Consider the following 18239-nt stretch of genomic DNA (forward strand, 5'->3'; position numbering starts at 1 on the left):
ATAACAAGCTTCGGTAACGAGCGGACCAACAAGCCTTAGTACTGATTTGATAATATCATTTTTTTTAAATCAGTCAAGAAGAAGCCAGTCAGTCACTCCTTACCTTGCAGCTTCTTGTTTCAAAGTGGCCACACCCCCACCTGTAAGCCTGATCAGTTACAGCTTCCTGTTTCAAAGTGGCCACACCCCCACCTGTAAGCCTGATCAGTCACAGCTTCCTGTTTCAAAGTGGCCACACCCCCACCTGTAAGCCTGATCAGTTACAGCTTCCTGTTTCAAAGTGGCCACACCCCCACCTGTAAGCCTGATCAGTTACAGCTTCCTGTTTCAAAGTGGCCACACCCCCACCTGTAAGCCCGCTCCTGTGTCTCGTTCCCTCATTACTTCCTTGTGTATTTCAGCCTTGTGTTTTCCTCTGTCCGTTGTTGCCTCTCAGGGCTGTGTGTTATCGCCTTATTGTTCATTTTGAGTTCTGCGGTTCCACTTGAAAGTTTTGTGTTTTCCCTGTTTGTAATTTTAGAGTTTTTGCCACAGCCAATAAAGCGGCCTCTTACTGTTCAAGCTTTTGTTTGAGTCCTCATCCTGCCTGCAACACAGCTAACCTGGACAGTATCGGATCGATACTAGCCTGATCAGATCAATACTTCTCTCCTCTGCGTTCAGCTCGTGGCTCCAGTACATCAGAACGCAGACGTGGCTGTGCAAACGCCGCCCTGCCCGTCCTCCACTAACATTTTGCATTTTAGATGTTTTAAAAAAGGCCTTAGTTTTAGAGGAAGTCTAAACATAGACCACACACCAGAGGGTGCTGCAGAAAGAGTTTAATGTCTTTAACTTTACGTCTGTTTGAAAGGCTTCGATCAGTTGTTGGTTTATAGTTTCGTCAGCTTATTATTACCTTTATTCTGGATATTTCTGCTGATATTTTCCGGTGGAGCGTTGTGACTATCAGCTGGATTTACAGTATTTATATTTTGTGTTGCGTTTCCCTCGGCTCTCAGTTTCCTGTACTTTCCCCCTGAATGACCCTTTTGATTCAGAGGTAATTGATTAGTCAGAGACATGTACAGCAGGGCAATCATTCAATTTCCCCATTAAAGTCTAAAACCTCAGTGACATCACACCACGCTCCAGCCAATCTGGTCGCTGTTTATTAACCTCAAATCCCAGGAGCACTCTTTATCTACAGATTATAAAGTCAGAGTGTCTTCATGATTTTTGTCATCGTGACTCGGCTCAGCTGCTTCATCAACAGTCCTCTAATGGGGTAAGACTCTCCTGTGTGTCTGTGTTAGAGTTAAAACAGAAACTCTGTTACTGGCGCCTTGTAAAACCTGATGCTTGCAGGCACCAGAAGCTCTTCCTGAGTTTGGGACGATCAGCTCAGGACTCTGTGTGAAGTTTCCTTTCTCATCTGTGGGAAACAGCAGCTTTAAATGCTGTTTTTTATGTGTTGGCTTTGAATTCTCCATTTATTACCTGTTCTGTTCTCATACACAGCAAAATCTCCAGTGTTAAATTAACACTGGAGAGTGTCTATATGGGTCCAGTCCTCTGAGTGTTAAATACAACACTGTTGAGTGTTAAATTTACACCTTTGACAGTGTTATATGTTTAATAGTGACCCAGTCAGTTTTGAAGATTAACAAAGACTAACACTGAGCAGTGCTGATCTTCTAACACTGGAAAATAACTCAAAATGTTAGAAATATTCCAGTGTTAGAAAACCAGCACTGCTCAGTGTTGGTCTTTGTTAATCTTCAAAACTGACTAGGTTACTTTCCACCTGTCAGACGGTTGGTGGTTTGCTCCCTGGCAAATTAACCTGCTTTACGGTTACACAAGTAGTGTTTAGAGAAAAAGTAAGTGCATGGTTAAAGAAAATGTTTCATGTTAACAAAATGACAATTTTTTAAATCATCTGGAAATAAAATTTTTATTGTGTTTGAGCATGTATTCATATCTTTGTGGGGACCAAAAACTAATAATTGACTTGAGGGGACCAACAGCGTAATGGGGACCAGAATCCTGGACGGCATTTTTACACTCAAAATGTGGTTTTAGTGTCAGAGTTACAATTAGGTAATGTTTGGGGAAAGCATTACGTCACTTAGATGCCCCCACAAGATATGAATACCCGAGTGTGTGTGTGTGTGTGTGTGTGTGTGTGTGTGTGTGTGTGTGTGTGTGTGTGTGTGTGTGTGTGTGTGTGCTGGCACACTGGAATATTCAGCCGCTTTTCTTTGCCTGTACAGTAACACATTTTTGTGTAATAACACTCGTACGTTCTGAATGTTTTACCGTTGCATAAGAACCAAGTTTATGTTGTGACCCCGCTCTACACTTCTGTGCGCTGTAAATCCTTTAATTTATTTATTTTCTGCGTATTGTTCATTTTCTTTAATTTAATTATTCTATTTTACTTATTTCTTTGTAGTGAAGTAAGAATCTTATTGCCCAGCGTAACCTGAGCGGTGCGGAGGACAACAAACTTCTTCATTCAAAGTTTATTGCAGATAACAGTAACTACCTTTGCTCCTTCTGAAGAAATTATGATGGGACCCTAAAAAAATTACTACGTACAATAATGGATTTCTATACATTTTACATCAGATGAAAATGTTTGTTGTAAGATTCAGATAATTATTTATTAAAAGTGAGACATTTTAAATGAGAATAAGAAAGTATATCTCTGTGCCCCCCTCTCCCTGTTAATGCCCTACCTGCCCCCCTGGAAACACTTTGCTAGATCCGCCCCTGCACAGTTACCAGCTGTCAGCTACATAGAAAAGGATCCTGGTGTTATTTGTCTCTCAGAAACAGCTCATAACTTCCCTTCAACTCATTCATCCAGCCAGTCCAGCTATGCATGTAACCCAACTAATACCTGTGGTCACTGCTTAACTTTAACGTTGCGAAGCTGCCAATTTACCGCTCAGTCTACATCCCCACCCTCACCGATGGTCACAAGCTCTGGGTAGCGACCAAAGGATGAGGTCATGGATACAAATGAGTTTCCTTGGAAGAGAGTTCGGCAGAATATGGATGGATGATTTCCAATGATCCCAGTCTGAATTGTGGGATTATTTCCACTTCATCCATGTTGAGTAGTTTAAATAGACGTTGCTGAAAATCAAAAACAGCAACAAACAAATAAAGAAAAAGTCAAAAAAAGTTCCCTCATGCAGAAAACTGCAAAATACCGATTATGTGTCTGAAATACATAACGTTTATCTTGGTGCAATAGTTTTCCTCGTGATGTTTTTAGGTGACTTATTGAAGGTGCTTTCCATTTTCCACAGAGACGACTTGTAAAGCTGAAACTCAGATGATGCAAACTCAAGATCATTTTCTCCCTGTAAAGTCTTCACGCCGTTTCTCTGCGCTCTCGTTTTAAAGAAAGGCTTTTGTGCTGCGTCTGAGCCGCTGTGTGCTCGGCGGCTGGAGCGGATGGTGCGAAGAAAAGACGATTTTCATGCTGGCTTTGGTCGAACAGTCGTGAGCTTTGTGGAGGCTTGGCAGCTGACTGCCTCATGCTGATGTGAAGGTCGTGGAGGCGAGTCTGATCTGTGACCTCTGTTTGTTTTTTCTCAGATTTGGCGAAAGAGAAATGTCATCTCATCCAGATCATGAGGTGAGCTAAGAGCGAACATACTTAGGCTTCGCCCAAACGTTTCTCCAGCTCCTCCACAGAAGAGGAGGAAGGGATTCGATCTGTGGAAGCATGAGCAACAAATGATGAAATACAGAATGAATGGGAATAAAAGAACAACGTGATCTGTGTTTGTATCGATATATAAGTATGTGAAAAAGTATTTGTGAGGTGGAGGTGGGCTCGGATCATTGTCCTGCTGCATAACCTGAGGGAGCTTTAGCTCCAATGCCCAAATATTCCAGTATTCCCAGTTCCAGCTTTAAAAAACCCCATTGTAGTCCTGATGAGGTGTAACGGTTTTCCTCCTCGTGTTTCAGACCAATGCCATCCTGAGAGCTTCCCATCTGCCTCTGGTTCGCTCAGCGTTACAGATGGTGACTTCGATGTACTCGGGGGTCAAAGCTCGCAACCGTCTGCTGGGTCTGATGGGAGGAATGGCCGAGGTCGGAGTTCGCAGCTTTTCCCAAGAGGCCATGAGACGAGCCACGCCCCTCCTGCAGAGTTTGGAGCCACAGAGTACGTGACAGCACTGCTGGCACCGTTAGCTTCATCTCACCTAATCACAGTTTCGCTGCCTCTGAATCGTGTTTGTCTTGTTCTCCACAGTCGATGCTGCCAACAGTTTTGCTCTCGTTGGTCTTGATCACCTGGAGAAAACCTATCCGATCCTGAACCAGTCAACAGACGAGGTCAGTACCTGCTACAGATGTGATGTTTCTGTTGTGGTCATGTCACAAACTTTTCTTTGCACCGCTGCCAGTTAAGGTAACGGTAAATTTCTGCACTAGAGTACGAGCGAGCAGCCAGGCTGTCGAAACAACAGGATCCAACGGAAGAAAGGCTCAGCATTGTTTTAAAAGGCTATACACGGATCATTTAAAATCATCACCTTTATGTAAAATTAAAGTAATAAATGTAGTTTTTCCATCCAGCTTAAAGTCCTTCAGACATCACTCAAAGGATTCAGTTGTAGTTTCAGGTGTTTGTCTAGAACAGGACACCTGGGGGCAGAAATCACCTGGAGAAAGCCTCAGGGCACTTCCTGCTCAGCAGCCGACACACAGAGAGCTGCTCTGAGGAGGTGGTGGAAACCAAACCTGGAGCTCAAAGAGATTCATTAGGCAGGCCCAAACAGGACTGTAGATAATTGTAAAGTGTCTCACATGCTTCAGCTGCCCCCAGGTGGATCGTATCAGTTTGATCTCCTCCAACATTTGCAGTGTCTCTGAGCCTGTTAAAGGCTTAATGTGCAAAGACGACTCTTAAAAACCGTTTACAATGTCAGGGAAGGCTGCTGCCTGATGTTACAGGGACTTTAAATCGCTGTAAATGCCTGCCTCTGATCAGGTTATGACTCACCTGAAGGACGCCTTCTTCCTGACCCTGGATGACGTGCAGCTGTGGGTGGTGGACGGCCTGGACGCAGCTCTGGATCAGCTGGAGCGTCTGGCCAACGTAGGCCGGGTGGCTGTGCAGCAGCTGCAGAACACTCAGGTGGGCCAGGCCGCCATGTTGGGACTCGATGACGTGCTGAGTCGCGTGGAGGACGCCACCGCCTACTACCTGCCCCTCCCACCCACACTGCGTGAGTATGAGGAGGGTTGTAGTGCTCTTTGGCAAAACAGCTATTTTTCTGTAAGTCTGAGAGATTTAAGCTAATGTTGCCTCACCTGTAGTTATCGTGTTATCACACAGAAATGCATCCCTGCAGCTCATATTTCAGACGAGATTATCGAGAATCAACTTTTTTCTGTGGAAAACGTGTGTTTTAGTGTGAGTACATATCTTTGTGGGGCAAAATCCCCACAAGTTTGAAGGCATTTTTGAGACTCAAAATGTGGTTTTAGAGTCAGGGTCATGGTTAAGGTCAGGGGCTGGGAAAGCGTTATGTCGATTAGATGTCTGCAAAAGATAGGAGTACTTGACACTGTGGCTGTATCCCAATTCAGGGTCTGCAGCCTTAAAGGCCGCATTTCAAGGCCGATTACGTCACAGCGGCGCGCCGAAGGCTGTCCCAATTCAAAGGCTGCTCGAAGTGCGGCCCTCAAATGCGTCCTTCATTTCCCTGAATTTTAAGGCTGTGGCAGTGTAGACTTCGTGGTCCCATATATCCCACAATTCATAGCGCGGCAGTCGGTGTGGAGAATTCTGCCGCAGACGGCAGAAGCGGAGCGGCCGAAGAGTAAACTGTGAAAAGTAAGTACTGAATATGATGTCACTTATTTATGTGCAAATGTTTAATAACGAAGAACATTAAAACATTACTGTTGGCCACATGTCTTATGGCCTCTGACAGTGGACTCATCTCTGTGCTTGTCCTGCTAGACCTCAGTGCAGCGTTCGATACTGTCGACCATAATATCCTATTAGAGCGATTAGAACATGCTGTAGGTGTTACAGGTACTGCACTGCAGTGGTTTGTATCATATCTATCTAATAGACTCCAGTTTGTGCATGTAAATGGAGAGTCCTCTTCACACACTGAGGTTAATTATGGAGTTCCACAGGGTTCAGTGCTAGGACCAATTCTGTTTACATTATACATGCTTCCCTTAGGCAGCATCATTAGAAGACATAGCATACATTTACACTGCTATGCAGATGACACCCAGCTCTATCTGTGCATGAAGCCAGATAACACACACCAATGAGTTAAACTGCAGGAATGTCTTAAAGACATAAAGACCTGGATGGCCGCTAACTTTCTGCTTCTTAATTCAGATCAAACTGAGGTTATTGTACTCGGCCCTGAAAAGCTTAGAAATATGGTATCTAACCAGATTCTTACTCTGGATGGCATTACCTTGGCCTCCAGTAACACTGTGAGGAACCTTGGAGTCATTTTTGACCAGGACATGTCCTTCAACGCAAATATTAAACAAATATGTAAGACTGCTTTCTTCCATTTGTGCAACATCTCTAAAGTTAGAAATATCCTGTCTCAGAGTGACGCTGAAAAACTAGTTCATGCATTTATTACTTCCAGGCTGGACGACTGTAATTCATTATTATCAGGATGTCCTAAAAACTCCCTGAAAAGCCTTCAGCTGATCCAAAATGCTGCAGCAAGAGTCCTGACAGGGACTAGAAAGAGAGAGCAGATTTCTCCTGTTTTGGCTTCCCTTCATTGGCTTCCTGTTAAATCCAGAATTGAATTCAAAATCCTGCTCCTCACATACAAGGTCTTAAATAATCAGGCCCCATCTTATCTTAATGACCTTGTAGTACCATATCACCCTATTAGAGCACTTCGCTCTCGCTCTGCAGGCCTACTTGTTGTTCCTAGAGTATTTAAAAGTAGAATGGGAGGCAGAGCCTTCAGTTTTCAGGCCCCTCTTCTGTGGAACCAGCTTCCAGTTTGGATTCAGGAGACAGACACTATCTCTACTTTTAAGATTAGGCTTCAAACTTTCCTTTTTGCTAAAGCATATAGTTAGGGCTGGACCAGGTGACCCTGAATCCTCCCTTAGTTATGCTGCAATAGACGTAGGCTGCCGGGGATTCCCATGATGCATTGAGTTTTTCCTTTCCAGTCACCTTTCTCACTCACTATGTAACAGACCTCTCTGCATTGAATCATATCTGTTATTAACCTCTGTCTCTCTTCCACAGCATGTCTTTATCCTGTCTTCCTTCTCTCACCCCAACCGGTCGCAGCAGATGGCCCCGCCCCTCCCTGAGCCTGGTTCTGTCTGAGGTTTCTTCCTGTTAAAAGGGAGTTTTTCCTTCCCACTGTCGCCAAAGTGCTGCTCATAGGGGGTCATATGATTGTTGGGTTTTTCTCTGTATCTATGAAGCGCCTTGAGGCGACTTTTGTTGTGATTTGGCGCTATATAAATAAAATTGAATTGAATTGAATGTCGGCGAAGTTATGTGACATTAGTGACGTTTGCACTAACTTGGTTTTAAAGCCTTTACTTTAAAATATACGCCGTTCAATAGCTGAGCTTAATCTTACAGAGAATGATCAAAGCTCATGTAGAAAGAAACAAATGAACAAAAGATTTTCTCCTTCATTTCTGTCAAACAAAGCTGTATGACACGTTTCCAGCTGTTAGTATCATGGTTGCTAGGCAACCTGGGCAGCGCAACGGAGGCTAGACCGTCCCAATACACAAGCCTCGCACTTCCGGCCTTAGCGGTCTTTGAGTACGCGGCCCTTGAGGATCGTTGAGGCTGCATACTTTAAGGCTGCAGACCCTGAATTGGGATACAGCCTGTGTCTGCGTGTGGGATATTTTTCTGCAGAATTCAACCAGCAGAGGGAGCCGAAGCTCTGCTGACTCCCCAAACTGCTGCTGGCGACTTCAGCTCTTTATGCTGATAATAGCCAATGAACCAATCAGAGAGCAGAGTCCTCAGTGTCACATGTTGACGCCAATAACACTGAAGGTGACAGGATCAAAACCTCACTTCATGTGACACTCTGAGGAAATTTCTAGACTGAGTGTGTTTACCGTTTGTCTTTATATCTATGTGAGGCCTGGTTGGAATTTTAAAACAGCGAGGACATTTGAGCTGTGTCACCGAAAGTGTTTTTAAAATCTTCTTATTGTAGGTCAGGGGCGTCAAATGCAAGGGCCACACCAGGAAATGAGACCAGACATGAAGTTTCTGAACATGCTTTAATGTCATGTGAAATGCACGTCCTGCCCAGACTCCAGTTCAGCACGAGTTCTACAAACGTTACTTTTGATGGCTGCTTGCTGTAACCTATCTTTATGAATGCAAAGCCTTCTGCCTCTGAACGTCTCTGCCATCCATCAGGTCAGGAATGGGAGCTGAGGGTGCAGCAGTACGAGAGTGAAGATGATGGCGATGAGCCCAGTATGTGGACGAGGGTCCGCAGCCTCCTGCTGACTCTCAGCCTGCAGCTTTATCACCGCCTGATGAAGATCAGAGAGCAGCTGCAGAGAGCCGTCAGGGCGATGGGAGACGCTGCCGACAAGGTGAGAGCAAACCAAACTCCCGCAGAACTCGGTGTGTGATGTTTAACGTGAAAGGAAACACGACAGAGTTGTGGGGTTTGTTTAGGCGACCTGAATGCCAGTGAGAGAAGAAATCAGATTCATTTTAAGGTCCGGAAGACCTGGGATCTAATCCACATAAACCTAAAAGAGGAACCAAATCTAAACTAAACTACATCTAAACATGTTGGAGGATCTCAACAGTTCCCCCAACGAAATGGCAAGTCCAGAGAGCGTGAGTTCTTAGAAATTCTTTCACATACCCAGCAGACATCCTCGCGTGGACCCACTTTTGGTAGCTGTGGGTGAACTGTGGGCCTGTGTGGGCAGAAAAAACCCACACTTATCCCACACTGACCTGAGTGGCTGTGCTCACCGCAACTTTGTCCTTTGGGGCCTCAGAAAGGGGCTTCTATGGGCACACTACTACACTTCCCAGCTGGGGCACATCTGGACCTTATAGTGCAGGATTCATTCCATGTAATCTGAATCATATCCAGTAATTTGATTGATTAAAATCAATCCCCCAGCTGAGTTTGGGCTGCAGATAAATGATAAATGGCCTGTATTTGTATAGCGCTTTACTAGTCCCTAAGAACCCCAAAGCGCTTTACACATCCGGTCATCCACACATTCACACACTGGTGATGAAGCTACATTGTAGCCACAGCCACCCTGGGGCGCACTGACAGAGGCGAGGCTGCCGGACACTGGTGCCACCGGGCCCTCTGACCACCACCAGTAGGCAACGGGTGAAGTGTCTTGCCCAAGGACACAACGACCGAGACTGTCCAAGCCGGGGCTCGAACCGGCAACCTTCCGATTACAAGACGAACTGCCAACTCTTGAGCCACGATCGCCTCAAGAGTTGGGATAAAAGTATAACAACTTGGACGTAGCTTCCAGGTCCTGTCTTCTGACTTATGACCAGCAGGGGGCGATATCTATGATCTCCTAGCTTCTCTGGGCTCGGCCGCGTGTTTCACATGATACTGAATAAACGTTTTAGACAGTTTTGTAAACATTGCGTATTTTAAGACTCACAAAGGAGGATTATCGAACAACAACAACAGCCAACAACCTCGAAGTTTGATGGTCCCATCGATTTAAAACACCACGAAGGCGATGATGAAAAAACACATCACAAGGTCAAAAAACAGGACTTCAGGACCCTGGGGCTGATGTCACCAGAGGAATTAAAACATTTAAACCTTTTCTAATGATGATGATGATGATAAGTATCTGTCAATCACACTTTCCAGGTTTTTACTTTAAACCTGTCTTTATGTTTGAATGTGAGGAACTGACTGTGACAGTCACACTTTAAAAATACAAACAAAAGTCCTCATAATTATGACGAGCACATGAGGAAATATGTCCACCTGGGCCAAACTAAACTACACGTTTCTGTGTCCTGAGATAATTTGAGTCCAGTGTGTTCTCGTTTTGTTGTTAATGTTAGTTTCAGTTATTTAGCCTCCTAAGACCCGAACTCTTCCACAGCAGCATTTTTAATTTCTCTTTGATATTTGGGCTGATTGGGTCCTGATGAATGTAAAAACAAAGAATTAGCAGATTTTTTTTTTGCCTAATTTTTGTTTCTAACAAAAATAAGAGCCACATATGAGGATATTCATTTTAAATTTTGATAGAAGAGTAGCATATAATGTCCTCGTAAGTGGATATCAGGCCCTTGTAGAGCAAAATTGAGTATTTTGGTCTAAATAACCCAAAATGTGATGTCAACATATGTGGACGCCAGGTCCTAGGAGGTTAAAGCTTTTAGTTTTCTGTGTTATTTTTAGTAGCTGTTTGTCGTTCAATAATGACTCAGGGTTCGTGAATATCATCGAGCATCATTTACTTCGAAACAAAGCAACCATTACACGTTAGTCATTCCATTCCAGGGGGCGGGTCCCCTCCTCTTGCTTCCCGTCTCACTGCGTGCATGCGCAGCATACTAATACGGAACAGGTATATTAAAGCAGCATTAATGAACAACATTGGTCAGATGTTCTACAGTAGCGTTCACCTTTGACTCGTCCTCCTCAGTTTATCCTAAAACCCCCACGTTTCTCCTCCCAGCAGCTTTTATGACTCTCAGGCTGGGACCAGCGTTTATCGCTGAGAGGCGGCGGCAGCAAGCTCTTTCCTAAAACAAACGTTTCTGTCATTTTCACCATGATAGAAATCTTCTGCCGTCCAGAACAAACAAACGAGGAGACGTGAAGCAGCTGCTGTAAGACGAGTGGTCTCGTTTATCTAGCTCTGTGAGGACCAGTTGTTAAAAAATGAAAGCAAATTAGCCCAACACACAGGTCTGTCTGAGGGTTCAGAGGTCGACACGCGAAGTTTCCGATACAAAAGTCCAACCTGTTCAAAGTGTCTTTCTTTTCTTTTTATCCAATTCAACATAAAATATCCAATAAACCTGAAGAAACATGATTCAGAAGTGACTGTGCAAACCAATGAAACCATCCCAGAAGCTGTGGGATGAAACTGCACTTAAAATGGGACGTAAGACATTAAAAAACACCTCATGCACGCCTGACAAGTCAGAAATGTTCCAACTTAAGAATCTTGGAACATTTTGGCCAGTTTGTCCAGAAAGTCCTAAAACTGAGAACATAGAAACCTGAACAACAGCCCTACAAACTGAAATATGAAACGTCAGACAGGATAAGAGCGGCAGGATGTTTCTCAGACACCTACATGTGTGCTCATTACACCTGGGAGCGCCAAAGTGTGTGTGTGTGTGTGTGTGTGTGTGTGTGTGTGTGTGTGTGTGTGTGTGTGTGTGTGTGTGTGTGTGTGTGTGTGTTGGCGGCAGCTACATGACTGGACACACACGCACACACGCACACACACACACATCAGACTCAGTTTGATCGAGTACAGATTAGCGTTGTTATGTGAGCAGATAAATTGAGAAGAATTTTAAACGAGAAGAATCCAAAGAGAGAAAACGTGACTCGACACTAAAACATGAATGAAAGCAATGGGAGGAAGCTCCAGCCTGCTCGGTGCAGGTGTTGCAGGCACACCTGTATTCACGGCGCTGTAATGACAACAGGAAACGGCTCATAAAGACATCTCCGAGGTCACTTTGACTTTGGCCTCCGGGCCTCACGTGTAAATGTTTTTTAGGGTGTGGATGAGAACAGAAAATAAATATCAGCGTCAGTTTAGATGTCCTGCTGTTAAAGAAAACACAAGTGTTCTCTGAATAGCGAGGGATGGATTGATGGCACACAGATGGGAGTCTCCTGCCTTCGGGAAAATGAGCTCCATTAAAGATAAATGGATGTGCTTCCTCAGCAGACGGCTGTAATCTAAGCGGAGCTCGCTGCCTACGTGCCGCGTGGAGCGTCTGAGCTGATGGGGCGATAACGGCCGAGTGTGGTCTGCTCAGACTCACGGCCTCAGCTTGTTTAAAACATCATCAGCGACATGCAGAGCGACACAGATCTACATCATGATATTCAGCCTCTGCCCTCAAAGTGCACAATGAGAAGTTTATCTGTGGGTGATTTTAACTGTATTTCACAGATGCAACCTGTTACTTTACGCTACACTGAGAAACACTCATTACACTACACTCAGTGTTTGTACAGAAGCAGTTTTTGTAGCGTTGCCTCTACAGGACAGTTTAAATCACAAGTGCAGACTGTCAGCGTCACTTCAAGGAGTTTAAAATTTGTCATGAATTGTTCTGGACTTTCATTCATTTTTATGTACAATAACTGGACAGACTAACTTTAATTTTAAGGACTGGTTTAACTACTTTAATACTAGTCAGTCTAAACTGTGAGGCGCTTTCACCTGCTGCCATTCATGCCCACGCCATCACCCTGCTGGTGTCTGCTTCAGCTCACGAGCTCTTTCTCTGCTTCTGCTTTTCCCATCGTTCAGCTCCAACTTCATCTTGGTTTCTGTGCCGGCTTTTTTTCTGGCTAATCCAAGTTTTCCTAAGTCGGGTCTGTCCTTCTTGTTCTTCAGTGGAGTGCAGTCTATCGTAAACTCTGTATTTCCACTCATGTCCCGATTCAGACCTCATCATCGCGTTCTTCACTCGCTCCCATGTTGTGCGGAGGTTTTCTTAAACAAGGAAAGACGTCTGCACCACGATTTGTCTCCTGTGTGTTTCAGACCTTTCAGTGTTGCTGATCCCGTTGGTGGATTCCTTCTTTTTGAGACTTTTTAAGCAGATTGTGGATTTTTGCTGTTCTTATTTTGGTTTAATTTTGGTTTTTCATGGTAATAACGGCCACCTTCACTTCAACTGCCTGTCAGTCAATTGTTTAAGTACCTTTAAACTCAGGAGTTTAGATCATTCCTAAACCATTAATGCAATTTTATCTTTAATGCAAATGATAATTCGCACTCAAAACACATCTTGATATTCATATCTTCAAGATCAGGCTTCAAACTTTCCTTTTTGCTAAAGCATATAGTTAGGGCTGGACCAGGTGACCCTGGATCCTCCCTTAGTTATGCTGCAATAGATGTAGGCTGCCGGGGATTCCCATGATGCATTGAGTTTTTCTTCTTCACTCACTATGTATTAACAGACCTCTCTGCACTGAATCATATCTGTTATTAACCTCTGTCTCTCTTCCACAGCATGTCTTTATCCTGTCTTCCTTCTCTCACCCCAACCAATCACAGCAGATGGCCCCGCCCCTCCCTGAGCCTGGTTCTGCCGGAGCTTTCTTCCTGTTAAAAGGGAGTTTTTCCTTCCCACTGTCGCCAAAGTGCTGCTCATAGGGCGTCATATGATTGTTGGGTTTGTCTCTGTATGTAGTATTGTAGGATCTACCTGACATTATAAAGCACCCTGAGGTGACTTTTGTTGTAATTTGGCGCTGTATAAATAAAAATAAATTGAATCTTTGTGGGGACCAAAATGATATGAATACCCGACGTGTGTCTGTGTGTGTGTGTGTGTGTGTGTGTGTGTGTGTGTGTGTGTGTGTGTGTGTGTGTGTGTGTGTGTGTAAAGATGCACACAGAGGATTGTGAAGTTATTTGAATGAAAGGCAGAAACGTGACAATGTTTGTCTAGATTGTGTTTGTGCATTACGTCGTCCTGATCACTGAGCCAAACACTGACTGCGCCCAGTGTTATTGTAGGTCTCTATCTTACCGTATAAAACGCCTTGAGGCGTCTGTTGTTGTGATTTGGTTTTATAAAATCAAACTGATTGAATTAGACCTGCTGCTGAAGCTCCACGTGTTGCTGCTTTGATAGCACCATTACTGCGTGCAGCACCACGGGAAAGCAAAGACCTTCACAGTTTTGGTGCAGCCTTCTGAACTGAAGCATCGTGATTCACCGCATGCAGTAGAAGTAGTGAGGAGCGATAAAACGAGTTGGATGCCCTAAAATGTTTCAGCTCTTTGAGTTTTAATGAGTCTTTTATCAAAAGCATCTTTGGTGTGAGGAAACACTGAACTCTATCCTTTCCCCTGTGAAACATGAAAGGCTTCTGTGGTGTTTTTACTTCACCAGTGAGCAGTTTGTTTCTTCTTGCTGGTATCTGGCCGTGCTGTGAAAGGCACGTCGCAGTGACCCTGCAAAAGCCTGTCATCTCCTCCACAGTGTGACTTATAAGCACAGGCTGGTCACATTTCTGAGGCTCGGCTGTGGGCGCAGCCGTCCTGTTTCATTCAGACTAATGAGGACGTGTCTCTGCAGGTGAGCTGGTCAACATGTTGTTGTGTCAGCAGCAATCAGCCGCCTCAATCAGCCGCACAGCGACAGGCTAATGCCTGTCGCTGTGCGCTCACGTGTTCAAGTGGCTGTTTGTCAGCAGCACAGAAGGTCACGGCCCGCTGTCTCAGTTTGACCCAAATACCCGAACCCCAAATTTCCCAGGACAGACCTGAGAACATTTTGTATTCGGAGAGAAAAACAACAATCTCTGCGTAAATATCTCGTTACGCATCCTGGCTTGTCTCTGATTGGTCGGCTGATGCTCAGTCAGCTGTCACTCCAATAAACAGGACCAAAGACTGGAAGCATAAATTCCAAAATGTTCCTCCTGCTGTTTATTTTTAGCACCACTTGCTTTTCTCCCAACTTTTTTGCTGCGAATACTTTTCATGAAATAGTAAAATATCTCAGTTCGAATATGAGTTTATGAGATGTGCAAATTATTGCATTCATACTTTGTTTACATTTTACACAGATCCAAACTTATCTGCAGTTTGTGTTGTATGTATGTTATATGCAATTACATTGGCCCAAATCTAAATTAGACAGAGTTTTGTCTCTCGGTGAGCCCTGAGTGTTTAACCTGCAGAGACGAAGTAAATGCAGACGAGGCAAGGAAGAGGAAAAGGGAGCGCAGAAGGAAAGCAGCAAGTATAAAAGAGAAGGTGGCGAGGGAAGTAAGAAAAATGAGAAAGGAAATGATGTTTCACATAAAGGATGATGGGATGGAAGGTTGTCTGTGTGTGCGGCTACTGCAGGTAGGGGAAAATCTAGACAGTGTGGAGTGAACGTCGGACAGGAAGCAATCAGTGTCCTGATGTATAATTACACTTTGATCCTTTTCCTTTTAAGTAAGTGATGCAGATTGTTGCTGTGAGCCTTTCTGGAGTGAGGCAAACAAACATAATTCCTCTTATTACTGAACTTTCATCCACATAATGCAGTGTTGCCACGAGTTTACAGGCAGGCGAAATAAATGAATGGATGTTTTTATCATCTAAGAGCCCAAATTCCAGGTTTGAAGCTGTTGCTTATGGACCAGATTACGTGTCACTGTGATCCTGAAACAAGATATTTTTTATTAGTTTATAGTCTTCAAAAGAAGTATTCAGCTGGAGGCGTGGTTCTTCTAAATACCAGTACAAACTGGAGTCCTTTCACATGTGAGTGTAGTTAATTCAGTGCTTTTCCTCCACAAAATAAATGCATCACTGATTACATTTGGGGACGTGTGACAGACGGGCCCTCATCTCATTCCTGCTGTTCCTGCCGTCTTTGTTCCTGAGCAATCCCTCCTCACGCGTTGCTTTCTGTGTCCTCACGTGTCGCTCTGCTTCCAGCTGGTACCGGTCCAATTTTTCTCCCCCGTTGTGTCCCAGAAAATTTGCTGTCTCCGTAAACTCTGAGAGGTTTACGGAGAGTTTATGCCAACGAAAGGACACGAGTGTCCCAGTTCGGGTATGGCACTCACTTATTACAGATTTAAGGAAAGTGCAGAGAGGCCCCACTGAACAGTAACACAGTATTTCACTACACAGATCAGAATTCATCACCGGGGTAAAGGAACTCAATCAAGCTGTTTGCGAACTTTCTTCATAATAACACCAAAAACTAAATCCTGGAGATCCTCGGGTACTGTGATCTGTTCCCAGATGGTGTTGCATGTTTGATCCACCTTCTCATTGATCCAGGCTTGGAACTGGGACTGGGAGTAGCTTATGACCCCATGAGGTTGGGTTTGTGTCTCCTCCTGGTCTCAGAATTGTTGAATGTGTTAGCCATGCATAGGTCCATTGCACCTGTCCATGATGGGTCATGTTTAGGCTACTAACAGATACATGTATGTGTTTACTGTAAAACAGCTGTAAGGAATTCTGGTTTATGTGACAGAAAAGTTAAAGGAGCTGAAGAACAAAGCAGCTAGAGGAGTGAAAAAGTCGAATTCTTCCGAGTTCATTCACCATTTTAGTAAGTTTACTGCTGAAGAGACACAAGATTCATGGATGTTCTAACAACAGCACCTGTTCCCTGCAGGTTGGTCTGCTTCGGGTCCTCAAGTTGTCCGGTGACCTGCTGCAATTCCTGCAGGGCCTCCTGGTGGCGCTGGTGTACCAAGCAGAGGCCCTCAGAGAGGCCTCTCTGAATGCGGTCAGAGTTCGGGCGACCATGTTGGCAGAGCTGCGTGTGGTTCGTCTGGTCCGAGCAGTACCCCTCCAAATCCAGGAGCTGCTTCAAGAGCTGAGGGAAGTGGCCAAGATCATCCTTCAGTTCGTGTTCAACACCACACCACTTTACGACATGGTGAGTAGAAAGCACCTGCAACACACCTGTAACACACCTGAGACATGTCGGGATTTCCAACTCCACTCCCCATTTGTTTTCAGCTGCAGAAGCCATCTCCTCAGGAGGTGGAGGAATTCTTGAACCAAGAGGAGCTTGTATCCGACAACTCGTCTCGTCGTGGCTCCAGTAACAGCCTCTTCCTGAAGGCCATGGACGGCCGTCCTCGCCGCCGCCGGAGCCTGTACTCCCGCGCTGCACGAGGTTCCGGGGGTCCTGTGAGCCCCGACCCAACTAATGGCTGTCGTCGCTCGAGTCTAAAGGAGCCCCAAGCCGCAGAGGTGGAGGGCACGCCCCTCCCTTCCGAAGGCGCCGCCCTTCGACGGCCATCTGCCGCCGAGCTGCTCCTCGCCCCGCTCAAACAGTTCGTCTCCCAGAGCCAGAAGGCCTTCGAGTACCTGACCCCCAACTCCTCCGAAAATGCTGCCAACGCTACAGAAACAACCGACTCCTAAACACCACGCTGAGGTTTGACCCCACCCTTATCCCCCACCGACCGCGGCCTTTGACCCCGACCCCCGAGCGATTACAGCCGGCCACCTCAGTCCTGGATGATCAGACGAACCTGCCTCAGCTGCTGCTGGTTTGTGCGTTCGTGTTCAGCCGCAAAGCTGTCACCAAATTATCATTTGATCGCTGACGCCGTTCTCGCTGTGGACAGGCGGCAACATGCAAAACCTACAAGAGGTTTCCTAAAGGAGGTTTTTAAGACAGAAGAAATAAAAAAGGGCCCAAGACCGATTCGTATGGGACGCCTCCCAAAAAACACCGTCACATGAATCTAGAGTATCAGCCTGCATCAATGTAATTCCAGAGAAAACTCTGTCATTAGGTTTAATTGGGTTTAATGTCGAGCCACAAAGTCCCAAATAATCCCAGATCTGTTTCACATTTAGCAGAAAATGTTCTATATTTATTTCACAATTCTTTCAAATATGTTAAATGTATGCTGTTCATAATCTGCTTTGCTTTGTAGAAGAAGCAAGAAGCCTTTAGCCACATTTCATAACCTTTTTCCAGTCACAGAGTTGATGAGATGTGACTGAAAGCTGTTTTGTTTTTTTGGTCAACGTGCAGCTTGGTTATGATGTTATTTTGTGTTTTGCTCCTGATAATCAAGCACTGATGCAAAGTAGTGATGAAGGCTCTGTGTTGTTGGTTGGAGATGTGTGGATGGGTTTGATACCAAGACTTGTTGGGTAGACGAATGTTCGCCAAGTTCTGAACTTTATTATGTAAAAAAGACAGATGCAGCAGAATCTAGTCAAAGTGATCAGCGGTGGTTGTAATTGTCCAAAATATCGAGCACTTTGAAATATTTCACGTTCAAACCTGTCAGGAAGTGACCCGTTTTATTTGGACAGAAATTTGCTGAAACTCATTTAATCTCTTTTAATTAATATAGTTTTGATAATTTAGAAGTTATCATTGGTTTTATGGTTGTCACTCTTGTCTGTATGAAACCACTTATGTAAACGATGATCTGAAAGTGTTTCTGACTGAGCCACAAGTTCAAATAAAAGCTTCATCAAACCTCAGAGGACTGAACAGTGACTTTGGT

The 18239-nt window shown here is 44.7% G+C and overlaps 1 protein-coding gene across 1 annotated transcript; it reads left to right on the top strand.

Moving 5' to 3' along the window:
- Positions 1 to 3610: 3610 nt before the first annotated feature.
- Positions 3611 to 18215, top strand: plin6 (perilipin 6). Its single transcript, XM_085424219.1, has 7 exons — positions 3611 to 3634; positions 3973 to 4171; positions 4262 to 4344; positions 5003 to 5240; positions 8423 to 8604; positions 16373 to 16639; positions 16723 to 18215. The coding sequence occupies exons 1-7, from the start codon at positions 3611 to 3613 to the stop codon at positions 17131 to 17133; spliced, it is 1404 nt and encodes a 467-aa protein (XP_085280345.1). The 3' UTR covers positions 17134 to 18215.
- Positions 18216 to 18239: the final 24 nt, after the last annotated feature.

The sequence above is a fragment of the Rhamphochromis longiceps genome, linkage group LG11 (assembly GCF_057381845.1).
Source record: "Rhamphochromis longiceps isolate RC_006_pf linkage group LG11, R_longiceps_female_GT1.1, whole genome shotgun sequence".
NCBI lineage: Eukaryota > Metazoa > Chordata > Actinopteri > Cichliformes > Cichlidae > Rhamphochromis > Rhamphochromis longiceps.